Below are 25,737 nucleotides of genomic sequence, written 5' to 3'. Positions count from 1 at the left end.
GACCCCCTCCCCCACACCTGTCACGTCACACAAATCATGACCTCCAAGTACATTAAAGGACACTGGCTCCAACTCCGTCTGAGGAAAGCATTTATCTCTCGGACCACCCCCACTTCCCATGGGCCTCAGAAGGGGGGAGTGGGCACAGGGCACAACGCAAGGTTCTCACTCTAAGGGTCTCAGAGCAGCTCAGACTCAGTCTACATCTCCATCCCTCCTCCCCTCTCCGAGTCCCCCCAGCCCCACCAGGGGGGTCACCTTGGCCTCTCCATTCCAGGCAGATCCTGGGGAGCAACTGGGGACAAAAGTGACCATACGAGGTCTGAGGTCTGCTTGTCCCAAGCCAGCAACACCCGTTAAAGACGGGCTCAGCCAGATTTCCTCCTGGGAACCAAGGATCTGAAGCCTGGCCACAGGTGGGACCCAGCCCAGCCACAGCGTGGCGTCACAGTCCAGTGGGCCGGCCTCTGGGTGGCTGGGCCCTCAGAGTGTACCACTGGCATCACCCCCAAGGTCCACACTCTGCTGTCCCGGGGCAGAGGTGGGCAGGGGCACAGGAGGCAGCATACTCAGCTGGAGTGCCTCCACCCATCAGGGTCTGCAGCGCCGGCTCTGGCTCTCAGTGCCCAAGGATGTGGCTGGGGTGGCACGCTTGTTACGGTGGTGGGGGAAGGTGGGCATGAGCTCCGGCTCGCACGCTGGGGGTTGGGGGAATGGACTGCATCAGCCCTGAGTGAGGGAGGGGCCCCATGCTACCCTCTGCTCCCCTCCTGAGCCTCCGTACGTGGCCCAAAACAGCCCCTACCCGCCTGGGCCCCACCACCCACCAGCATTAACCCCCACCCTACACAAGGGCCCCCGGCCAGGTGCCAGCAGGGAAGACTCACGCAGGGGCTTCTCCTTGAAGTAGGAGCTCTCCAGGCAGTCACCGGCTGTAGCCCTGGAGGGAAGACCTCACTGTTCACAGGGCCCAAGCCCAGCCAGGCTCGTCTCCCGCACAGCTGCCCCGCAGAGCCTCCCCTGGTTCCCTTCCACACAACAGGAAGTTGGGTAAACCGACAGAACCCCACAAAATCAGGCCTGATTCATGCACATGTGGGGCCCTCTCAGCACCTTTTCTTAGGGTCGTACATGAAGAGGAGGTTCATCAGGCGCAGGCCGGCCTCCGAGAGCCACGGGAACTTATGTTTCAGGTTGTTGTAGGGCTGCTTCCGCAGGCTGTACTGGCTGGCCAGCGGCAGCTGAGAGAAGCCCTGTGGGGAGGGGCCGGTAAAGGCCGGTGGCCAGTAGGGGCAGGAGAGAGAAGGGCGGGGCTGGCACTCACCGGCCAGATGTTCTCACTGGGGGTCCCCAGCAGCTGCACGATCAGGTCCACCTGGTGGATCTCGGAAGTGCCGGGGAGAAGGGGCTTATGGGCCAGCAGTTCAGCCAGGATGCAGCCCACCGCCCTGCAGAGGAGTGCAGGGTCTCCTCTCAGCTCCTTGGCTCCGCCTGGACCAGTCCCCCAGCTGCTGGGGCGGAGGCTGGGGGCAGAGCTGGGAGGAGGTCATGATGGGATGACCACTGGGGTCTCCAGCTGAGCCACGTGACCTGGCCTCAGCAGGCCTCCTATGGCCACAAGGGCAGGTCCTCAGTGATGGGGCTGTCTCCCTCTGCCTCTCAGGACCCCAGGCATAGGCCCATCTTCCTGGGAGCTGGTGAGACCCCAGGTCTCACAAGACCACCCCACCATCTGAGAGGCCTGGGAGCAGCGTCCACCTCTCACCACATGTCGATGCTGGTGGTCTGCGTGGTGGTTCCCAGCAGCAGTTCAGGGGCTCGGTACCTGTGAACAGAAGCCCCTCCTTTGCATCTGACAGTTCCTCTCCTCCAGCCTGGCCTCCACAGGGCACCCACCAGCCACCACCCTGCCCTGAGAGCCAGAGATGGCCTGGGATGAGGGAGCATGAACCTCAGCTAAGGCTGTCCCTTCCACGAAAGCTCGACAAACATGCTGCGCTCATTGGATGATCCCTGAGTGCTGCAGTGTCCTATGCTGGCCCTTCTACACAGGTCGGGGTGAATGACACACAGCAGAACGCAGCCTGCCCTGAACCACACCCCATTTTGCTTCAAAATGTCAAGTGAGAAGTAACTGCAGAAACCTGCACTGTTCCCACGCTCCAGTGGTGAAGCCACCTCCCCTCTGAGCAGCGCAGAGCCAGCTGGGGGTGAGGCGGCCCCAGGACAGAACAGCACCCCATCTGGATGGGCAGGTCCCTCCCCGTGACAGCACTGCTCTTTCTTGGCAGCTGAAAGACCTCTAAGATGCTCTGGCCACTTCAGCATGACCCACCCACACCCGCCCAAACTTCCCCTGGTCTCCAGGGACTTACCAGAGTGTGACCACCTTGGGAGTCATTGGCTTCACTGGGATGCCATAGGCCCGGGCCAGACCAAAATCCGCTGAGATGGAGGCAGAGGGACGAGACAGAGTGTGTCACCCAGGGAAGACTGACCAGTGCCACCTCAAGCCAGTGTGTAGTGTGCAGGGAGCTTCCGGAGACCAGCCTGCCACCCCAGTGCAGGGGCGCTCACAGACCCCATCATAGAGGCAGCACCTGCACCCACCTGTCTTCACGCAGCCCTTATCTGTCATGAGCAAGTTAGAAACCTTCAGATCCCTATGACAGAAAGAGAACACCAGTGGTTCCCAGAAACTCGCATGCAGGAACGAGGTTGTCACCGATGCAGCAACACTCAGAACGCTTCCCCACACATCTCATCCTGTTTGCACTTTTTAGAAGGAAGAGCACAGGTAATGCAAGGCCATTCGGTAGCTGGAAACAGCAGAGAGCTCTCAGTGACTTCCTGAGAGGTGGAGTCCTGTCCTGGTCCCCTCAGGGCCACATGAGCCACCCTGCACAGGGAATCCAGGTCCCTCCCCGCCATCTGCCTGGCAGAGGGGAAAACAGGTACCATGCTGTCCCGCCCTCCCCTGGGACCAGTTCCAGGAGCTCCACTGCCTTCAGGTTGCTCTACTGCCCTGCGTGTTGGTGCTGAGTCAGTCTGGTGGTCACCCCGCCCCCAAGCCACAAGCCCCGCCCACCTGTGGATGATGAAGTTCCGGTGCAGGTACTGGAGGCCCCGGAGCACCTGCAGCACGATGCACTTGACCTGCAGAAGGCCAGGAGGTCTGCTTTTGGCACAATGTGCCTAACAAGGGCTTGGGAAGCCCCCCACCCCCGGCCACCCCAACCCCCGCCTCCAACCTGGGCCTCAGAGAAGGGTGTTGGCATGTTCTCCAGAAGGCTGGCCAGGTCTTGCTCACAGTAGCCCATCACCAGGAAGATGCTAAAGTAAGAGGGAGAAACGCATGCCACCTCCCACCTCCTCCCAGGTGAGCCAAGGGACCCTCCTGGGCAGCAGGAAGGGAAGCAGGGAGGGGGCTGGGCAGGGCCTAATGTGGGGGCAGCAAGCAGACTGCTCACCTCTCCAGGTGGTTCCCCACAACCACCTCCTTCAGCTCCACAATGTTGGGATGGCGGAGGCGAAGCAGCAGTGTGATCTCTCGAAGACTGCTGATGGGGACCCCTGCAACCAGCCTGGCCTTGGTGACCCTGCCTCTGCAGCTGGCCCAGGCTCAGTGACCCCACCCCTGCAGACAGGGACCCCTAACAGCCAGCTGCCTCAGTGACTCCCAGCCCTACCCGACAGAACTCTGCCTGCTACCTCAAGGAGAGGTAAGGTCATCCAAACCAGCACCTTTAACCTTCTCCTCCATCAAACACAAGCAGCTCTCTGTACTGACCACTGTATATGGCAGCCAGCCCCTAATGAGCACAGCACAGCCCTGCCTGCACAGGCGGCCAAGGGGCGGTCAGCAGGGGTGTGAGCAGCAGACAGGGGCTACCTGCCCAGTCTTCAGTGGGAAAGCCCTGGGGAGGGTGATGCTGAGCTGAGACAGAAGAGAAGGCAGAGTCAGCCAGCAGAAGGAAAGGACAGATGAAGGGGATGAACTGCACGCGGCTCAGGGGAACTGAGGCTAGCGTGTGGAGGAGGGGTGATGAGCTGGAGAAGTCCAGGGGAGACAGGCAGGGCCAGACTGCAGCCCCCTAGAGACCAGCCTCCTTTGACCATCATGCAGGTGCCACTCAGGGAGCTCAGGCAACTTGTATCTTCCTATCCCCTCCCACTTGAGCGCAAGTGGTGCAGCGGCCCCTCCCAGCTCACCATCCTTTTCCTTGTCCATCCGCACTTTCTTCAGGGCGACAATCTCATCTGTGTGGGTATCCCGCGCCCGATCTGGAAGGGAAGCGCCTCCACAGTAGGATCCAGGCCCACCCCCTGCCCTCCTGCCACGTGGGGGCACCCTTGCTCTTCTTCCTTGACTGTTGGTACCCTGTGCAAGCAATACTCCAATGCCGGGAGACAGGTGCTCCCTGAGGAGTACCCTGGCTTGAGCAAACAGCGGACCCCCGGCTAGAAGAGTCTCCCTGAACGTTTCCTTCTTAGAGTCGGAGTGCAGACCACTGTTTTGTGTTCTGTGGTTTCTAACAGCAAATAACGTCCTTATTGTGAAAAAAGCAGCCTTATCTTTTTGAAGCTGATCCCCAGAGCACTGTGGGGATTTGAGCAGCTTCCACACCCACGGCAGGGTGATGCACACCGACGTCCCAGTGGCTGTGGGTACACTTCTGGCCACTGGCCACGGTGCTACACTTGATCGTGTGATAGCGCCCTCCACTCACAGGGACACATGAACAACCTGATGCTTCCATTCACTCAGTCGTGGTATGAAATCGACAGCAATTATACCAAGGATTAAAGGTCACCTGCACTCTCCTTCCAGCCCTGACACAGCTGCTGCCAGGACAGTCCCTGGGTCCCAGGCCTGCCACCGTAGCCACTCACATACAATGCCATAGGTGCCTTCCCCAATGCGATTCAGCTTCTCAAACTCCTTCACGCTCCGGCACCGTCCCAGCTGAAAGAGAGAGGTGCTGGCAGTGAGGGGATCTGGCAGCTAAGGGAACCAGAGATGGATACTGACACTTTAGCTGTTCCAAAGAGCCAGCACCTGTCCTGACCACACACTTGGGTTTGCAGGTGAGAAAATGGGGTGATGATACTGGCCAGACACTTTGAAAGTGAAATCAAAGTCGGTCCAACCACTCCCTTTCAATCCCATGGTCCAGATGTGTGCTGCCTAAAAAGAGTAACTACCAGCCACATTTGGTTAAAACTGACTAAGATGAAATTAAAAGTTCATTTCTTCAGCTGCATGAGCCATGTGAAGTGCTCGATGACCCCAAGCAGTTCATGGCGACCACAGTGGACAATTCAAAAGACAGAACATTTCCATCATCACAGAAAGTCCACTTGAGCAGCAATGGTCTGAACTATGCTCTGGGCCATTTCCTGGTGGTCCAGTGGTTAGAACTCTGTACTCTCAGTGCTGAGGGTGAAGGTTGATCCCAGATCAGGGATCTGAAATCCCACAGGCTGAGCAGTGTGACCATAAATAAATAAATAAACAAAGCTCTGGATATGGAAAAGCTCGAAGACCTTCACAAAGCATCTACCAAACACAGTGGCAGAAACTGTCTCCAACATCCATACATTACTTCTTCCTCTGCGTTATGAAACAATGCTGGGGGAACATGGCAACCCAGATGGTGGCCCGAGTTTCCAGTCTCCCTTGCAGCTAGGTGTAAACATGTGACTAAATTCTGGCCAGTGCGATGTGCACAGAGGGACAAGCACCACTTCCTGATCAAAAGAAGCTGGCTGCCCTTCACTCCTTTCTGCCTCCTGAGGCACGCTAGGATTCGATGGAGCAAAAACTGACAACCTGAGTGCCTGGCGCACCTGTGTGATGTTAGGGGCACCAGAAATAAAAGTCCTGTCCTTAAAGCACTGTATTTTGGGGTCTCCAAGTTCTAGCAGAGCCTGTACCCTAATACAACTTCATCTGTAGCACTTCCCCGTGGGTCGGATGACATGTGGCAAGTTTCAGGTTCTAAACTGCCCCTCTCTTGACTCTCTCTCTGCCTCTATTTACCTTGCCCTCCATCTTGGGAAACCAAGTCAGGGTCACCTGGCTCCGAATGAACCCCTTCCCTCATCCCATCCCAATCTAATTGCTTCCCTCGTTCCCCCTCTCTCTACGGAACCCCTGGTGCTTCCTGGACACACTGCCTTTCGCGGGATTTTGCTCCTGCTGCTCCCTAGGTCTAGCAAGCCCACCTGCCTCCTCATCTCTGCATCCAAAACCCAGTCACATTTCCCCACCCAGCAGAAATGCTGACCCTTCTCAAAACTGCTTCTTGACCCCCAGCTGAAAACATTTCTCTGCAAAATCCCCTGACACTGGTCTTGCAGCACTTACTGTTGCGCACTTTGCACTGTCCTCGTCTAGGTATGCCTTAACTGAGAGCAGCTGCTGAGTTTCGGTGAACAGCGGGGGACCGCTCAAGGCTGGCTCCTGCGCTCACTCATTCAGTCTGTTACGGTTCTTACTGGACACTGACGCGGCCTCGCACAGCACCAGCAAGTAGTCAGAGCAACCCGCCACCAGGGATCACACCTGCCCCTGCACGAGCCGTCTATCTTAGTAAAACCACTCGAAGCCCCTAAGCTTCACCCTTCTCACCTCTACAAGGCGTCCTCGAAAGGACTAAGTGACTGACACACGGAGAGGCCCCGCACGGAGCAAGGCACAAGCGGAGCTGCCGGGTCAGAGACGGGGACCCGCCCAGTGCACCCACAGGCTGGTAGGAGACACGTCTCCAACACTTCCCACGACTATTCTCCCCTGACACGAGGCGCCCGTCCCGGACGCAAAACTAAGAAACGCCCACGCTGCAGCGCGCTCTTGACGAGGAGGCCGGCGACCTGAGAGCCGCCCAGTCCCTGGCGCGGACGAAACCCCCGAGGACCGCTGGGATTGCCTTGCCGTTCCCGCTGCTGACGGAAACCCGGCGACGCTGAGGGCCCTAGTACGATTCAGCCCCGCCCTGCCGCTAGCGAGGACAGAGCTACCAGAACAGGCCCTCTTCGTACCCTGTGCTCCGGAGGCACCGTGAAGAAGCCTTCTTTACGGACACACTTCAGACGGATCTGCTCTGGCTCCGGCTCCCCCATGCCGAGAGCAGCCCCTCGAGGTTCCCATCTGCGCAGGCGCAGACCAGGGTTCCTCTGCGCAAGCGCATGGCCTACTTCCGGGGCGTCCCCTCCTTAGCAACAGTTACCAAGGAAACCTCCCCACGATCCCAGAGAACCTCAGTTTCTACGAAGCACTCAGACTACCAAGATTCTAGCTTTATTTTAGTTTTAAATACGGTGGCTCAGACCGTAAAGAATCTGCCTGCCATGCAGGAGACCCTGGTTCGGTCCCTGGGTTGGGAAGATCCCCTGGAGAAGGATATGGCAACCCGTTCCAGTATTCTTGCCTGGAGAATTCTATAGAGAGGAGCCTGACAGGCTACAGTCTATACAGTCCATGGGGTCACAAAGAGTCGGACACGACTGAGCGACACACACACACACAGAAGCACATGACTGCGCTGGCGCGCTGGGTAATGGCCAGCGGAGGAGGTCTGGGGGTTGCAATGGGTCTCAGGGGTGTCGGGGGAGGCGCTTGAGGGGGCGGGAATCTCTGGTGTCCTCCCTGCAGTGGGAGCTGTGCTTTAGAGCTCTTCCTTGGAGCACTAGAGGGCCAACCCGGAGCCGCGAAGGGAAAGGCTTGGCAGAGCCAGGGGGATTGAGAGTAGAGGGAGCGTCTGAGAGATGTGGGAAGAACTGACAGGACGCGGCGACGGACGGACTTTGGGACCAATGGGTCCCCTAACACATCCTTGTTGAGCATTCACTACGTGCTTGCCCATGTCCGAGTCTGCCCTAGGGCACCTTACGTTCTCACTGGAAGCAGTAAACAAGGTAAGTCATGTACCCGGCCTGCTCAGGAGGAACTACACTGTAAATGCTAAAATACTACTAGTGTAAGTGAAGGACAGTTGATAATTATGAAAGGAGATAATGAGTCAAAATGATTTAAACTAGTTACCACATTCACTTCATTCTGGTTGTTTTTGAATTCTGATAAGCTAAACTTATGGCTAATAATGAGATTAGAATTAATGCCATAGTAAATATAGCTTTGGAGGCTTCCCAGGTGGCTCAGCGGATGTGCCAATGCAGGGATGCAGGTTCAATCCCTGGGTTGGGAAGATCCCTGGAGAAGGAGATGGCAACCCACCCCAGTATTCTTGCCTGGGAAATCCCATGGACAGAAGAACCTGGTGGGCTACAGTCCTTGGGGTCACAAAACAATCGGACACAACTAAACGACTAAACAAGTTTTTGGATTATATGCTTGAGATGCTTAGGGCAGGGGTAGGAGGGCAATTTCTAGGTCAAATGATAGAAATGCAACAGCTACTAGAAGTGTTACGGAGAAGCATGCCGACCCTCCGTGATCAAATTCACCTTTGTATGGGCTTGATCTTTCTGTATATTTATTCGTGTCAGTCAGACTGCATAAATAAATGTACTAAATAAACACAAACGAGTATATTAACAATGTGTTAGTAAACGATGTCAATATGAGATGTCTGTTTTCCTGGTTCTATCAAAACTCATTGACTGGAAGTCACTTGTACTATTTACTACTAAAAAGATATGATCCTCCTCAACAGACAAAGACAGAGCCTGTATGCAGCCTGCTGATCATTCCAGGAATGAAGAACGCTGACACACACTGTCACCAGACTAAACATGTGAGTTCAGATAGGGCAGGACACCCTCCAGCCAACCCGGAGAAGAGTGGACTCTGACCCGAGGGCTGCTGATGAGGATGGGACACCTGAGGCTGTGAGTCCCCAAATGGCCCCTCCCCAGCAGAAGCTCTCAAACACAGCCAGAAAGAGGGGAAGTTGTCAGCTCAACTCACCTTCCCCCTGGGGTGGCTGTGACAGAGCCAGCGTTCAAAGTGCTGGGGCTGCGTCTACATTCTGCACATCACGTGGTACTCAAGCTAAGAGCCCTTCTCTGTTCTGGGTCCTGACACCTCAGAGTCCCACCTTTGGTTCCGAGGTGGGTACACCTCCTTCACTTCCACTGCTGGGTGCTTGTGCCATGCCCCTTTGGTCCTGAACGGGAAGGGTTCAGTTCAGAACTGCAAGAGATGCTGCCTGCTACCTCTCCATCGAGATGTGCAGCCAGCCAGTTCCAGCAGGGCTCATCTCATGATCACTCCACGTTCACTCTTGCAGCCAGAGTCACTCTTGCCCTCTGCCAAGCTGCCTGCCGGTCTCAGAGAGCTGGGGGAACCTTGCTGACTGAAGGGGCACCTGCAGGTTTTCACAGGATGGGGTGGCCCTTCTGCCATCACCACTGAGACACTGCACAGGGAGGGACCACAGCTGCTGGGGTGCCTGTTTATTCTGTGGTCTGTATGTTATAGGCATCTACTGTGCTGGGGTTTCTGTGTCGGGAGTAGGGACCCTGCTCAGCCCGTTCCTGAATGGTTCTCTGCTCCTGCATTCCCATGGAACCATAGCTGATCACAGTCTCTTTTGAGGGTGTGGTGATGATGATCTGTGGGATGGCAAACTTCTTTTCTGGATTTACATCAGGTTTCTCTAGAAGGAAGAAAACATCCAAGCATTTCATAAGTCTGTGTTAGCGCCAGAGCAAAGCAATTAGGTCTGTGGCTCAGGAAAAGAAATGAGCGAGGTTGAAAGCAGTCAGAACCCTAAGTGAACATTCCAAAACTTAAACCAAGCAACAACTCAGACACGCAGGTGGTGAATCTAGGAGGGGCCCCATCCATGAGGAGAACAGGAGAGGCACCCCCACCATCCTGTGGAGAGCCTGAGCTGTGGGGCGGCCCAGAGACAGACGCAGGAGAGATACCTGGAAGAGGCAGGGTCTGCCCCACAGGTGAAGGTTCAGACACAGTTTCCACAGGATTCTAAACGGAGTGGAAGCTCTCCGTACAGAACGTCATCAGTGGGGGTGCTATAGAGCTGGGGGCCACAGCATTTTCTCAAACTCGTTACAATCTCCAGGAATGCACAGGGCATGTGAACCACTACCAAATGCTACAAGCTTAAATGCAGAAGCTCCTTACTGCTTCCACCATTCACCTCCTGCCTTGCTTCCTGGAGGTCACCAGTTTGGGGCTCCTCCACTTGGGCCTCTGTTCAGCCCTACAGAGAGGTCTTTGTGTCCCCTGTGCACACACGTGTCCTGAACAGAATTAGAAGACATCGTCACCTGCTTGTTCCTCACTTAACACCTCAGGAACTCAGCCACCTGGAGGAGGAGCAGCAGCCCATTCTGTGCCAGACATTGCTCTGAGCCCCGGAATAGCGACCCACACGTTTCTGAGGTGGGTCCTTTAACACCTACGTTTTACTAAAGGAACTGAGGCATAGAGCAGTGCTGTCACCTGCCCAGGGCTAGGGGCCGAGGAAGATGCGGGTGCCATCCAGGGCCACACACACAGCTTCCATGGTTCTAACCACGGCCGAGGGGCTCACACCTGCACTCAGCTCAAGAGCATCCTTTCTTCTCCTTTTTAGCATAAGTCAATGTGCATTTCATCGTATTTTGAATTAAAATTAAGATAATTTCTTCATATCGATTTACACAAGCTTTTTTACATATTGTGGTTTAGTTGCTAAGTCGTGTCTGACTCTTGCAATGCCATGGACTGCAGCCGGCCAGGGTCCTCTGTCCATGAGATTTTCCAGGCAAGAATACTGGAGTGGGTTACCATTTCCTTTTCCAGGGGATCTTCCTAACCCAGGAATTGAATTTGCCTTGCCTTGCAGGCAGATTCTTTACCAACTGAGCGGGTATGTTACATATTAAGACTACTTAAAAATATTTTTAAAAAACATTTCACTTAAAAATAATCCACATTGGTTAAAAGCTACATATGGAATGCTGCTTCTTGCAGACACTTCACGCACACTTGCTGCTGGAACCACACACTGAGTCTCGCAGTGACCACACCCTCCCCGGCTGAGCACAGGCAAGCCATCATGCTATAACAGCTCCCTTTGATGAATATAACTTAGCTTAGTTCCAGTTTCTCTGGTTAAACTATGCTGCAATGAACATTCTTGCATTTATGTACTTACAAACTTTTGGAGGTTTACCTGTTGGGTAAGTTACTAGGAAAATGTTAGCCAATATTGTCAAATTGCTTTCCGTAAAGATTATATTAATTTGTATTTTTGCTAAGAGATTATCACCAGGGACATTTCTCCACATGCTCCTGCTTCTTTCGTTTTTCTAAACCTTTCAAGGCTACAGTGACAGTGGAAGTGCTGGCTCCGCCCCTACTGGTCGCCAGCCAGCTGCCCTGAGCTTCCCCTCCAGCCCACGCTGGAAGGCTGGGCATCTCTTCACTCGATCATGGGCCTCCCCTGTAATCTTCCTGCGAATGAATATTATTCTGCATTTTCTACTTTTATCTCTTTTTTGTGTGTGAGCTTTTTTTTTTATATTTGGGAAACTCACTGTTAGGGATTTATTAAATATGTTACAGATAGCTCCTGGCTTTTTATTACAGCTTCCTTCTGCAGCAGATTCACCCATCTGCTCCTTAATGGGTTGTAGAGTTCGTCAGACTGGAAAAGGCTCCCCCGGCTCCAAACTTGTAAAAACCATTCACTCGTTTCCTTTTCATACTTATTTCATACTTGTTTTCTCAGTTGTCTAGTGAGATTACCTGTCTCCCCCCCGCCACCATCTTTAGCACAGCACCTCTCGGGGCCCCACTGGAGCACGGTGGACACCGTGTTCATCACTGTGAATTCATCACTGAGACACGCTCACATGTCAGAGGGTTCTATTGGTTCTATCCACTTTTCTGGATGCCTCCTGCCATCCCTACACTGTTCCTCTTTCACAGGACCTTTGGGGTAATTTGGTTCTGTTCTCAAAATGACCTGTGCTCTTTTGCTCGTGTCACACTGACTTGCTAGAATAAGGGAGAATTAACACCGTTACGCTGCTGAGGTTTCTAACCCAAAACAAGACTCCTTGCATCTTGCTCAGAGTTTTAAAGCTTCATTTATAAACACGAAACTTTTTACAGTTCTTAATGCACACAACCTGTACTATTTTTCAGTTACTGCCTGCAAGTTACATTTTAGTGGCCAATGTAAAAGAGCACACACATCACCACGGGCTTCATTGGGTCTGGAGTCCAGCCTACGGTTCAGCTGTCAGCCCAGTCGTGTCCTCATCTGAACCTGGAGACCTTCCACAGCCACTCAGGTTGTAGGCAGAATTCATTTCTTTGTGGGCCAAGGACAAAGCACTGTCTCCCTGCTGGCTGGCGACTCTCAAACCACGGGAGCTGACTGCTTCACAGCCACCTCTCGGATGCTTTCACCTTTTTCAAAGGCTTCTCTGATGAGCTCAGGAATGCTCCAGAAAAGCCCCATTTGGGTTAAGCCAATACCAAATGTTCCTAACCTGATCCTGGAAGCCTCCCCCATCCCTCTCACAGGGATGACCACACGTAAGGGCAGGGGCTACTACAGCCTTGTTCACAGAACTGCGATCTGGGGGCCTCTGAACCCCACCTCCCACGTTACCAGATGCCTTCAGTCTGACTTCCACCCACAACGTGTCTGGGCTCTGGACCTGTCATGTGTTATTCTTTGACCTCTTGTTTCTGTTGTAAATATTTTTTGAGCTTACCATTATTTGTTTTACATTTGTTTATAGAGGGCTGGGGAGATGTTTTAATGTAGTCAAATCCTTCAGTATTATCTGTAATGTCTTTGCTCTGAGGTTTAGAAAGATGTTTCCAATTGAGGAATCAGAATAAAATGTACATCTTATTTTTTGTAGTCACCTTTTTTTTTCCCAGTAAGGGAAGTTTTTTTTAGATGACCACACACTGTCATCTGGAAGATGGTACTAGTTGTTCTTTTCCTTCCCCCTTTGAGTTGCCCGCATCAGTTTACAGTCAGTCTACCTTTTAAAAAATTTTAAGTAGAGATGTCCATGTAGTCACTTTTTATATTCACTCAACCCATCTGGAATTTATCAGAGCATACAGCAGGAGGTTACAGTCCACCTTACGTTTTCTCTTAAAACGTTAAGGAATCTTCCTAGCACAGTTTATCATACAAGCCTTCCTTTTCCCACCTGATTTTGGTGCCAGCTTTCTCATACTCTAATTATATACAGACATGGTGATGTCGATACATACACAATCACTCTTGTCCGTGTTTCCCTGTTCACTGACCTGCTCTTCTTATATGGTAGCCATGTTATTTCAATTATTATAACTTTTGATGTCTTTTAAAACGTTTTACTGTGACAATATCAATTCACAGAAAGCTGCACGAGTAGCCCAGAGAGCTCCCTGCACCCTTGTCAGTTGCCCTCAGTGGCAGCACCTCAGGTTGACACCTCGGGCAGCAGAACGTCTGTTCACCTCGGGTGACGACAGTAGAACAGGGCTGACTGCGGTGTGCTGAGTGTCCTGAGCCGTGTGATCACCTGTGGCCACTACCAGATCCAGGCATAGCACAAGGCCCGTCTTCCTGCCACACTTCATCCCGCCCCACCGCCCCAACCCCAACCCCTGGCCGTCCCTAGTCTGTCCTCATCACCATCATTTTCTCATTGGAGAATGTTACATAAATAAAATCATGCAGCATGTAAATCTTTGGAAACTGGTTTTTCACATTTTTTAATAGTTGATAATACAATACAGTATTTCTATCAGATGAGGATTTTTTTTTTTTTAGCACAACCACAATGGCACTGTTACATCTAAGGATATTATCATTGACTTTTTATTATCTAATACCCAGTTCGGTTATCTCAAGAATAACTTAGCCCAGATCCAAACACTGCTTTTTGTTCATAGGTCTCTCAAATCTCCTAGTAACTGCTGTGGACAGAAAGTTGCTGTCCCCCTCCCCCCAAATCATATGTTGAAGGCCTGATTCTTGACGTGATGGTATTTGGAAGTGGGGCCTTTGGGAATTAGGGTTAGATGAGGTCATGAAGGTGGAGCCCTCAGGAAGGGATCAGGAGGAGGAGGGGACCACAACCTTCTTCCTCTGGCCGTGTGAGGACACAGCCATCAGACAGCTGTCTTGGATCCTCGTAGGAACACAGACAGATAGGGGGCCTACCCAGTCTCCAGTATGATGAGAAATGAGGTCTGTGGTTTAAACCAAGCCCATAGGATTTGCTTTTTTTCCCTGGGTATGTGGCATCTTTGTTCCCTGAGAAGGGATCGAACCCATTCTGCATGCAGTAAAGTGTGGACTCTTAACCACTGGATCGCCAAGCAAGTCCCCACCCCGTGGTGTTTGTGATGGCCACCTGATCAGACCTATAAAGCAACTCCTTTTCAAGTCATTTATTTGTAGAAAAGTCAGTTGTTTTTTTCCAGAAGATTCTGTGGCATTTTGGAACTGGCTGACTGCCCACTTGTGGTGCCTTAGTCTCTATAATGTATGTTTCTGGGTTTTTAATATAAAATTTGAAGTACGGACAGAAACAGCAAGAAGCGAGCACAGCACAATACATCTGCATCACCAGCTGCCACAACTACAAAGCCCGGTCACGCCTGGTCTCTACCACAGCACTTACTTACCTGTGTTCTGCTTACTACACTGATGGGTAGCAACTCAGCCTGACCTCAGCAGCTGGAAATAACTACTTTCTCACCATTTTATGGGTCAGGTATTGAGCAAAGGCTCAGGTGGACAGTTATCACTGTGGTTTCCCAGGGGCTACAGTCAAATGCCATCTGAAGGCTCGACTGGGCTGGTCACGGCGGACACCCACTCACCAGGCTGCTAGGTGCTGTGCAGCAGCTCAGCTGCAGTTGCTGTAGGCTCGTCACTTACATGCCCATCACCCGGGTGGGACGGGCTACGTGACTGCTGCTCCTCCATGGCCTCCCCAGCGGCCGGCGCAGCACAGCCAGCACCCAGGTGAGCCTGCCAGACCCTGCCTCCCTCCATCGCCCACCGCCTGGAAGTCACTTCAGCCGCTCCACCGGTTACAAGACAATGTCAGACCTGCAAAGGTTTAGAGAGGGGATGGAGAGCCCACAGGTGGGAGAAGCGTTGAGATCATATCACAGAACCTGCGGGGAGGGAGGGAAGCAGCACCTGTGAAAACACGTGCACCCCTTCACCTGGCAATCCAGCACATCTGTTTACGCTCAGAATACTGGGGGTACAGCTCTAAGAGACAAGGACTCATGTGTATTCCATGCCATGTTTTCTGAGGCATACTTCACACCAGACACAATGAACAGTTCTTAAGTGTTCAGCTGCAGTTTCCCACATCCAAACAAGATGCAGAACTTTCCAACATCCCACCGAGCTCCCACAGGCCCTGTTCCAGTCAGCGCACCTCCCCTGACCCTAGCCCAGAAATCATTCAACAGTAGTAAAGCCCATTTTTATTAACTGTATAATACACAGAATTTTTTACTGTTGAACTCATCATTTCTCTAAGGTTTTTACGGTATTAGGTTAACTTTCATTTTTTCAATAGGGAAAATCCTCAGCTTTAAAACTTGAATTTTGGGACTTCACTAGTGGTCCAGTGGCTAAGACTCTGCACTTCCAAGGCAGAGGCCCAGGTTCCATCCCTGGTCAGGGAACTAGATCCCATATGCTACAACTAAAAATCTCACATGCCACAACTAAGACTCAGAGCAGCCAAATAAATGAATAAATAAAAACTGTTATTAAAAAAAAAAAAAGAATGTGAATGAGAAGATGCCCCTGCCCTTCTCGAGGTGGTCATCCTGGCAAACCTCAGTCCTGGTTCCCACGAAGGCCACCAAGTGCAGCGGCTCGTCTCACTCAACAGCCTTCCCTGGGTTCACTCCACCTCTCTGCAGCATTCAACACTGCCAACAAGTTCTCCTTTCCTAACAACTTGATTCAGTATAATTTAAAAACCATGAAACTTACCTGTGTAAAGCATACAATTCAATGGAATTTAGTAAACTTTCAAACTTGGGCACCCATTGACTGAGTTTTTAAGTCTATTTCCATCATTCTCCGAACAGCCCTTGTGCCCACCCTTGGCCCGGGCTCTTTCCAAATGGAGTTGACTTTCCTGGACTTTTCACATAAGCAGAGCAGGATCTGTGCCTGGCTTCTTTCACTCGCATCGGCCCTGGGGTGTGCTACCCAGGACAGGGTGTGCTACCCAGGACAGCGTGTGCCAGGGGTATGTTCTGTGAGACGGCACTCTTCACCTGCTTTCTGGGAACTCCATCCTCATTCTGCCCCCGAAGTGAGGGTGTGACGCACATGGCCACACCTTTCCTTGCTGGCACAGGTCCAGCCTGTACTGGAGAGCTGGGAACGCAGGCCTCTGAGGGACGGTTCCCTTGCTAATGCAAGATAACACCTCTCACAAACGAGACATAGTCTGTGTGCATGCCACTGAAACCTGTCCAGCCCTCTGTGGACCATGGACACTGAGGGTGGCCAAGCGTGAACACACAATCCTGGATGCTGCCACGCCCAGGGCCCAACCTCTGACCTCTCCTTTACTTGGAGGACACTGAGCCCCTTGGTAGTAAAGCTCTTCTGTGACCGGTGGCCAAAAGCGTCCTGACAGACTGGCAGCAATTTTCCAAACCTCCCCCTAGGATGCTGGCCCTTCCTGCCTTATATAAGAGCTCGTGAATTGGAATTTGAAGCCCAGGCCTCGCTCCCACGGCCGGCGTGCTCCTCTCAAATGGTTTCCTGCTCCTGATGACCCCAAAGGGGCCTCAGTGTGAAGCTCCGTACCCAGCTTCTCTCTCCTCCTGACCTTCCTTGTCGGATGCACGGGGCCATCCATTCTCATGGTCACCAAAGCCCACTTGGCTCCTCTCTTTGCCCCCACATCCTGTCAGACAGCAAGTCCTCCGGCACAGCCCCACTACTTCCTACACGCGCCCCCTCACCCCACCCCCACCCCCACCCCCACCCCGGCGCCAAAGTAGCTGCTCAGGCTCCAGTCCGTGGAATGCGGAGGGAGTGGCAGGGGGGCCAAAGGTGTGCAGCCCTCGGGAGGACAACAGGCTGGTTTGGGTCTGCACATGGCTTGGCCCTCCTTGCTGTGTGTTACGCAGCTACCACTTGGAAACTTAAAAACCAATTACATTAAACTTAAATGCAAACTTATTACATTTTTCACGAGAACTCTCATATTTACCTCCTAGATAAAGGTCCCCAAACCTTCTCAATCATCAGGGCACGCCCCCCTGCTACTAGCACCCCACCGCAGGCTCCTGTGCGCCCCATCCTCAAATACACGTCTGGTTCCGGGACTGTCCTACCTCCCACTTCAGATGAAGGCCACTGCCGCTTAGCCGCCCCTTTCTCCCCCTGGAAGCTCTCCTCAGTCTTGGTGTCTGGAGGTTTCTTAGACTCTTGTGAAGGTCTGTCCACTCGCCTTTCCTCAGCCTTTGAGACTAAGTAAGTGCGCCAGGTCTTCGACTCTTCATCTGAAAATACATGTGCAATTAACTGGATCTATTTTACTGAGTCTGGGCAATGGACCCCATCCTTCAGTTGCCTGCTCTGTTCGGAATGAAATAAGATAGCTTGAAAGACTTGGGGCACTCCATTTCCCTACATATGGATACTTTCCCCGATGAAAAGGTCCCCGAGGCACCGTCCTCAGAGAGGGCCCGGCGCTGGAAGATTTACGGGGGAGGGGCCGCGCCGGGAAGATCGCGGGCCACCGGCCCTTTACCTTTCCCCAGTTTGCGTTTGCTTTTGGAAAGGCCCATAGGTGAGCCCACCGCCCCAGGCCCCCACCAGCGTCAGTCCCAGCTCCTGCACCTAGTGGGCGCCCTGCCCACTGACTCACAGACACCCGACAGCAGCCACTCAAGCCCGCGCGGTCACCACGGTAACACCACCGCCCGCGGGACCAGCCCATTCTCGCGAGAGCGCCCCGCAGCCGGAAATAGGTGCGACCCGGAAGTGCCCACCCGCCCTCCGGTCCGCTCGCCAGCCGGGCTCGCTTCTGTTGACGCCGCTGGAAGATCCTGTCGGTCTGTCTTCCCCAGGCCTGCCGCTCCCGGACCAGCCATGGACGGTGAGAGGCCGCCGCCCTCCGGGGCTGCACGGGGCGGGGCGGGCGGGGCTTAGGCGGGTGCCCCTGGCCTCGATCCCAGACCCTGAAACCCGACCCCGGACTCTGGGGCCTGAACCTGGGACCCCAGTCCCCGACCCCATAACCCGGGACCTCGACCCAGAACTCGGATACCAGAGCCCCTTCCCTGATCCCCGCCCACTTCTCCGGTTCTCCCCAGCGACCGGCTGCCCCTGCCCCCGCCCCACCCTCCGCTTGCCAAGCTGCTGTACTGGTGAGGGACATCAGGCTTTTGGGCCCTGGGATTCCGGGTCAGAGGGCACCCGAAAAGGAGGCAGTGGTACCAGTGTCCCCAGAACACTATCAAGAGAAATAAGAGCTAAGACAAAAATTCCTCATTAGGTACAGGCACAGAAGTTCTTGAGGTAGGAACCGTATCATCCCATTCCGCAGATGGGAAAACAGGCTGGGAGGGAGTCCGTGCAGGCGCAGGCCCCAGGCGGCTTGGTCGTCCGTCTGGTCCTCCACTGCCAGCAGTACCACCTCAGGGCTCTCTGCTCTGCTCTGCCTAGGAACAGGAAGCATCTGTGATAAAGTGAAGATAGGTACATTTGCTAGAATATTTCAGTGCTGGTGTGACAGAGAGGTGGAACGTCATTGTTGAGAAGGAAATTCTATACAGATTGCCTCAGAGAGAAGATGAACGCACCCCACCCCAATGCCCAGCACACACACGTTGGGTTTTGCCTTCCGCACTCAGCTTCAGCTCCCCAGGGAATTCTGTTTTCCCATATCCCTTTTCTCCAGGGCCAGGTTTTGCCCTGTGGAGTCTGTCCCTCCCACCCTAGTCTGGGCCACACTTAACACAGCCTTGCTGTCCCCCGCAGGAAGCACACTGCCTGCCACCGGCTCTAGATGCACAGATGACCTGGCCTTGCCCAGGGTCTGCGCTCATGGGTGGCAGATGCACAGGGCCCAGGGGAGCTCTTGGCTGGGAGCCTTCACCTGCCTTTATGGGTCTGGATTCTGGTTCTAGGATTTTGTTTCTTCATTCTGGGCTAGTGTGGTAAACAGTTTCAAGAATCATTTCCCAAATTTAGGAATGGGATACACTGAGATAGTTTTAAGATGAACCCCAAACTACCTAGCTCTTGAGTTTGGATGAGTGGCAAATTCAGATACCAAGGGACTTTGCCAGTAACACGTGCGCACATGCACGTCTCCGGTTGGTCATTGCAGATTTGATGGCTCAGAAATGGCAGCTCCCATGGAGAGTGGTCTCTGTGGGCCAGCTCTTTTACAACGTAAGAATCATTACCCTGCTGTTTTTATCCATGAAAAACAGACTGTCAAGTACTATTTTGTTGCGCTCCAAAATCACTGCAGATGGTGACTGCAGCCATGGAATTAAAAGACACTTGCTCCTTGAAAGAAAAGCTATGACAAACTGTTAACAAGTAGAGACATCGCTTTGCCAACAAAGGTCCTTCTAGTCAAAGCTATGGTTTTTCTAGTAGTTATGTACAGATGTGAGAGTTGGACCATAAAGAAGGCTGAGCACTGAAGATGCTTTTGAACTGTGGTGCTGGAGAACTCTTGAGGGTCCCTTCGACTGCAAGATCAAACCAGTCAATCCTAAAGGAAATCAACCCTGAATATTCATTGGAAGGACTGATGCTAAAGCTGAAGCTCCAGTACTCTGGCCACCTGATGTGAAGATCTAATTCACTGGAAAAGACCCTGAGGCTGGGAAAGATCGAGGGCAAAAGGAGAAGGGGTGGCAGAGGATGAGATGGTTAAATAGCACTACCAACTCAATGGTCATGAGTTTGAGCAAACTCCGGGAGATAGTGAAGGACAGGGAAGCCTGGCGTGCTGCAGTCCATGGAGTTGCAAAGAGTCAGACAAGACTTAGCAACTGAACAACAACAAGTAGTAAACGTTACTAGAGTGGGGAGAACTCCCAAGGGTCCTTTGTAAAGCTCCACTGATTACAGACCATACTGAGTTCACTGTAGGGTGCGCTCATACCCTTAATGTCAGCTGGTGCCGTCCATGTGTTTCCTAGAGGTGTCAGAGGGTCAGGGAAACTCTCTCATTGCCCGAGCTTTGTGGCTAAGGAGGTGCCAAGCTGGTGTGAGTGGGCCTCCCTGTGGGCCCCAGTTCTATGCCAGCTCTTCACATTCAGGGGAGGTGGTGACCCCATCAGCTAGGGGTGCTGCTTCTCACATTCCTCAATTGTCTCACGATTCCTTCATCGTCTCTCTTTGCAGACACCCTGTTCCAGCTGAAGGTATGTGCTGATCAGCCTTTCACCCTGACCCTGTCCCGGTGGTTGTCAGTGGGGACAGATGGTGCGAGTCACACTTGGTGCTCAGCCAGACTGATGACTGAGGGGTCAGGGACACACCTTGCTGGCTTTTCTTGGGCGGAGCAGAAGTGGGTCACTTGGACTCGTCCATGAGGGTGACTGTGTGTGCATCCCGTAAACGTTCCATGAGTTGTTTAAAATGGTGGCCTCACGTCCTTCAGAGTCACACACGGGACAGCATTCTTTCTGGCAGTGAGTGTCCCTCCTGCCTGCGGTGGTGTTGGCAGGCTCTGTCAGAGTTCCTTAGTCCCTCAGAGGGAACAGCCACGCGGGCTCTGAAGGGCAAGGGAGTGAGGTTGTCTGGTCCCGACTGTAGCAGCTGCACCGGCTCAGCCCTGTGGCCTCCAGACCAGATTCCCAGGTCAGGACCACCTGGACTTTTCCCTGAGGAACGTAGGACGGGAGGTAGACACATAAGAAACCTTTCTCTACAATGGGAAATCCCCGGTGACACTGGCTGAGAGAACACTGCTGGCTTCTGGGAGGCTACTTGTTCCCCTGGCTCATCGGAGCCTTCTCCCTGCCAGCTTCCAGTCAGCAGAGGCCTGGGGGCCACTCTGACAAGGGCTGAGGTGTGTGAGGTCACGCCAGGGGCTCCGTGTTGGAGCTGACTGGTGAGTCCCAGGGTCCCTGGCCAGGGGAATGGACCTTGTTTAGCAGCAGTAGATGGTGGCCCAGTGTGTACTTCAGGCTGTGCATGGGGTGGGGGCGCCGGGCAAGGCTGGACACAGGAGGCCGAGGAGCCGCCTCGGGAGGGGCCCTGGTGGCTGGGGCAGGAGAAGGGCTGCACTGGCCTGGATAGCTATGCACACCGACACCTGATGCCAGCCACACTGGGCACCTGGAGTGGGGCTCCCAGGACCAAGGAACTGATGTTTTATTTAATTTTAAGTAATTTAAACTTAAGTAGCCACATGTGTCTAGTGCCTACTGGACTGGACAGTGCAGGAAGAGAGAATGGTCCAGGGGTCAGGCGATGCAGTTGATTTAAAGGCCTCTCAGGATTGAGTTTGATGACCAGGAAGTGGGTTGACTTTGGAGAGAGCGCCCTGTGGCCATGAGCCTGCAGTTAGGGAGCCGGTGACCTACATGGGCCAGACCACGGGAGCAGGGCACACGTCGGCCTGACGCTCAGACCCCAAAGCGTTCAGCTGTTTGCTTCACAGCCAGACGGCAGGAGGATATCAGAGAGGGAGGGGTTTACGCTGGTGAGGCCTGTGGGCAGTTTCTCAACAGGCCCCCAGCTGCTGTTCTGTGGAACAGGCTGGAAGGTGGGGCCAAGGCCCCAGCAGCCAGCCTGTGTGTGGAGGGAAGGCAGTTGCAGACACAGCCCACGGACAGGATGCTGGGAGGGGAGCGGATTGTCCAGCAGAGGCGGCAGTCCCTCGGGTGGACTTGAGGCCCAGGAGGTTGGGGAGTGGGCCAGGCAGGCTGATGCTGTGACCCAGCCTCCTTACCTCAGTTCACAGCAAAGCAGCTGGAGAAGCTGGCCAAGAAGGCGGAGAAGGACTCCAAGGCAGAGCAGGCCAAGGTGAAGAAGGTGAGTGTGGGCCCTGACGCCGGCCAGGCCATCCTGCTGGTCCTGTGCTCTGACCCTCTGTGGGGCGGGGCGAGGCTGGAGGCTCCTGGGGTCGCCCACGCTCTTGGGGGACTTGCTTGTAGCCACTGGTTACAGCCGTTGAGTGGCTGCAGTAGCTCCTGGGGTCTTGGCCAGTCTGAGTGATCTGGTGCCCTGGGGAAGAAAGGGAACGCAGCCGACTGTGCGGTCTAAAGCCTTGTGCCCCGGAGGGTCAGCACTGGCCATGCTGGCCTTCCCAGCTCTGCCTCTTCCAGGTGGACAGATTCTGTGTGTGACCCAGGAGGAGCGGAGGGGGCCGGGCATGGCAGTGGAGAGGATACCTGGAAAGGCAGCCGTGGTCTTTGGGCTTGGCTTGCTTTTGTCTGATCCTCTCTGGGGGCCGGTTGGGGCCCTGGTCCTAGGTACCCTCACTCCTGAGACATTTCTGAGGAGAACCCCTGGGGAGAGGCTGCGAAGGGGCCACCCCCCAAACACCAGAGTCCCAGGACAGGCCAGGACGGGACCCCAGCTGGCACCTCCCTTCTGAATTTCAGGCCCTTCAGCAGAAGAATGTAGAGTGTGCACGTGTGTATGCTGAGAACGCCATCCGCAAAAAGAATGAAGGCGTGAACTGGCTCCGCATGGCGTCCCGTGTGGATGCCGTGGCGTCTAAGGTGCAGACAGCCGTGACCATGAAGGGGGTGAGTGCTTGGCCAGGGGACGCGGCCGGCTCCTGCTGGCGGAGTTGAGGGTGCAGCTGGGACTGGGGTCACCCCAGGATTCCCTGTCTACAGTCAGGCAAGCGCCAGAGTGTGAGACACGCCCTGAAGGCTTTTAAGTGTCACGGCCTGGGTCTCCTCCTGTCCATTCTTCCATCGACAGTGTCGTCTGCGGAAGTGCCATGCAGGGACCCCTGGGGCCTGAGGGCCCTGCCCACCTCATTGCTGCCTCCGCAGGTGACCAAGAACATGGCGCAGGTGACCAAAGCCCTGGACCGGGCGCTCAGCACCATGGACCTGCAGAAGGTCTCTGCAGTGATGGACAGGTTCGAGCAGCAGGTGCAGAACCTGGATGTACACACGTCGGTACGTGCGCCCAGGTGTGCCGGTGATGGCTGCGTCTGTTCCCTCCCTCCCACTGGGGGAGTCACCCTCCGGGAGCCTGGTTCCTTGTGTGGAGTCCAGACCAGCCCACAGAGGTCCAGCAGGGGAGAGGGGGCCCGGGCCCAGGGTGGATGCCCTGCAGGCAGCTGTGCCCCGGACCCAGCACTCTGGGGAGTGTGCGCTGGGGAGAGTGCCAGAAAGGCCTGGAGGGACAGAGGGAGCCCTGGGGTGCCCTGACTGCCCAGCACTCAACCCTCAGGTGATGGAAGACTCTATGAGCTCGGCCACCACGCTGACCACGCCACAGGAACAGGTGGACAGCCTCATCCTGCAGATCGCGGAGGAGAACGGCCTGGAGGTGCTGGACCAGCTCAGCCAGCTGCCCGAGGGTGCCTCTGCTGTGGGCGAGAGCTCCGTGCGCAGCCAGGAGGACCAGCTGTCCCGGAGGTGGGCGGGGCGGAGAAACCCAGCCCCCGTGTGTGCATGGGGGTGGGGGGCGTCAGGCCGCTCACCATAGAAGGGGAGGAAGGCAACTAGGACGGCCTGGAAGAGGTGGAGGGTGCTGTCGCAGGGCCTCAGAGGGTCCTGTTGTTTACAGGTTGGCCGCCCTGAGGAATTAGCAGAGCCCGCACCAGCGCCCCTTCCTGGCCTGGGGGAAGGCCGGGAAGGCCGCCGCCTCCCCTTCCCTCTGATCTGGCCTTTCTGCCCAGTGAGCCTACAGCCTGCGGCAGCACTGGCCCCTGCTGCTCCCAGCCTCTCACCTGCCAGCCCTGGGACTCTTCCTCTTGTCTGAGTGTGGGCGTGGGTCTGTGCCCTGCAGGGTGAGTTTGCACAAACTTGTGACTTCTTTGGGTGATTTCTGTGACTCCGGGCCAACCAGCTGGGCAGTCTGCAGGCTCCCTCCATCCACCACCCGCTAAGAAATGTACAGGGACTGGCCAGTGGTCTCCACATGGACATGGGGGCCTTCAGACTCCGTGATGACAGATGCATGGGGAGCGGTCAGCCAGCCAGGGTCGGGGCGGCTCCCTGTTGCCAGCTTTCCCCAACCCCCACCTCCCTGCTCCAGCTGGAACCTGGTCCTGCCGCCAGATGGGCTCAGGCTCTTCCCCCTCCTGGGGGGACGTTTTTCCCGTAATTGTAGTTAACAGGATGCCTCCCCTGACTGGCTCTTGCTGCATGGTGGGCCCACGCCGTTGACCTTGAAGCTGGAGGGACTGATAGGAGAGCCACAGTGGGGCCCGCGGCAGCACTGGTTCAGATGACGTGCGGGAGCCTGAGAGGAGCTTCAGACAGGCTGCACGTTTCTGTTTTCTTCAATTCTTAAAGTTTACTTCACCTTCCTGAAGCTCCCAGGGTTTTCTGTTTTTGTTTTTGCCAAAAGAGAAGGAACAGTAGACAGGAAGCGTCAGCTGGAGAGCACTGGTGGTTGGGGCTGACCAGAGGCCTCGGACCAACCGTCCTCACAGCGATGGCTCTTGAGGACAGAAATGTGGGAGAGCTTTCCCAAGGCTCACTGCATTTCATTCCTCCAGGACTTGGAGGCCACAGGTGTTCCGTACAATAAGCTATAGACAGTAGTGTGAGACCAGAGAGAAAGGGGTCAAGAGTGTCTGGTTTTTCTTCTGTGATGACCACCTCGCCTTACACTCTCAACGTCCTTTGGGGCTTCCATGTGCTGGGGATCCAGAGAGGGTCCCAAATGTGTCCCCAGCAGGGGTGGGGCCCCACCGGGACACACAGTGAGGGCAGAGGCTGCTGCTCATCAAAGGGCAGCCGGCGAAGCTTGCCTTTTCCTGAAATGCTGTTCTGAGTAAAAAGAAAAAGATTGACATCTGAGAACTGTTTCCATCTTTGTTTCAGTGGCTGGTGGGAGGGTGGAGGAGGGTGGGGGTGTGTGCCTGAGGTTGGGACCCTTGGCGTGTGGTCCAGCCCCAAGGACAGGCTAATGCGTTCCTGAAGCGGGCAGGTGGGTAGTGTGAGGAGTGAGATTCCCAAGCCCTGCTCAGTCCGACTCAATAGGATCCAGTTTCTTTACAATTTTACCCTGAAATAATTTTAAACTGCTATTAAAAACTGCAAACCTAGTGCACAACAACATCGGTATACATTTGTGTACGAGCTTTCCTCATCTCAGGCCTCTAAATTACCCAGGAACCAACTGAGAAAACTACTCCAACCCCAAGCCTGGGACAGGCCCTCTGGTTGCTCTGACCTGGATGGCCACTGTTTACCCCCCTGAGCTCACAGGAACCACCTCTGAGCACCATGCTCTGTGCGTCGGAAACTGTGCCCAGGCACTTCCTGCATGCATCCCCACTGTGGGCCCCCATGCGTACACCTTAAGGACAGCGTGAAGCACCACAGCATGCCCCTGCTGTGCGCCAGAACCAGATTGGTCCACCCTGCCACCGCCCCACGTGCTCCACCAATGATGTTCCGTGCCCCTTCCATATTCACAAACCATCAGGGCACTTCCTGTGTGTTATAGAAACTATGTCTGGGCACCCCGCACTGTACAAACCAGAAACTATGTTCCTGTACCCACTGTGTACAGCAGAAGCTACCTCTGGGCACCACCCTGTGCAAACCAGAAAACACAGTCCTCAACC

The 25,737-nt window shown here is 54.4% G+C and overlaps 3 protein-coding genes across 5 annotated transcripts; 1 reads left to right on the top strand and 2 right to left on the bottom strand.

Annotated features, from left to right (window-relative positions):
• Nucleotides 1-115: 115 nt before the first annotated feature.
• CDK10 (cyclin dependent kinase 10) lies at nt 116-17,387 on the bottom strand. 3 transcript variants are annotated; one of them, XM_052655672.1, is made up of 13 exons: nt 17,330-17,387; nt 4,894-4,966; nt 4,213-4,284; nt 3,471-3,573; nt 3,252-3,333; nt 3,089-3,156; nt 2,611-2,663; nt 2,376-2,445; nt 1,766-1,825; nt 1,325-1,448; nt 1,114-1,253; nt 888-940; nt 116-698 (listed from the first exon to the last, which is right to left on the bottom strand). In XM_052655672.1, exons 3-13 carry the CDS (start codon nt 4,229-4,231, stop codon nt 592-594), a joined length of 879 nt encoding a protein of 292 aa, XP_052511632.1. In that variant the 5' UTR covers nt 4,232-4,284; nt 4,894-4,966; nt 17,330-17,387; the 3' UTR covers nt 116-591. The 3 variants fall into 3 exon arrangements, with proteins under 3 accessions (XP_052511632.1, XP_052511630.1, XP_052511631.1); XM_052655670.1 differs by lacking the exon at nt 17,330-17,387 and adding an exon at nt 7,045-7,156; XM_052655671.1 differs by lacking the exon at nt 17,330-17,387 and adding an exon at nt 7,045-7,156 and having other exon boundaries at nt 1,132-1,253.
• SPATA33 (spermatogenesis associated 33) lies at nt 9,421-17,937 on the bottom strand. The gene is made up of 3 exons (XM_052656182.1): nt 17,862-17,937; nt 17,330-17,497; nt 9,421-9,623 (listed from the first exon to the last, which is right to left on the bottom strand). The coding sequence occupies exons 1-3, from the start codon at nt 17,935-17,937 to the stop codon at nt 9,421-9,423; spliced, it is 447 nt and encodes a 148-aa protein (XP_052512142.1).
• A 53-nt stretch (nt 17,938-17,990) lies between these two features.
• On the top strand, nt 17,991-24,957 carry CHMP1A (charged multivesicular body protein 1A). Its single transcript, XM_052655590.1, has 7 exons — nt 17,991-18,096; nt 20,367-20,386; nt 21,927-22,004; nt 22,577-22,723; nt 22,979-23,107; nt 23,385-23,572; nt 23,724-24,957. Exons 1-7 carry the CDS (start codon nt 18,090-18,092, stop codon nt 23,743-23,745), a joined length of 591 nt encoding a protein of 196 aa, XP_052511550.1. The 5' UTR covers nt 17,991-18,089; the 3' UTR covers nt 23,746-24,957.
• Nucleotides 24,958-25,737: the final 780 nt, after the last annotated feature.

The sequence above is a fragment of the Budorcas taxicolor genome, chromosome 18 (assembly GCF_023091745.1).
Source record: "Budorcas taxicolor isolate Tak-1 chromosome 18, Takin1.1, whole genome shotgun sequence".
Taxonomy (NCBI): domain Eukaryota; kingdom Metazoa; phylum Chordata; class Mammalia; order Artiodactyla; family Bovidae; genus Budorcas; species Budorcas taxicolor.
Note: the sequence above shows the minus strand (reverse complement) of the source record. Positions and strands in the feature narration are given on the sequence as shown.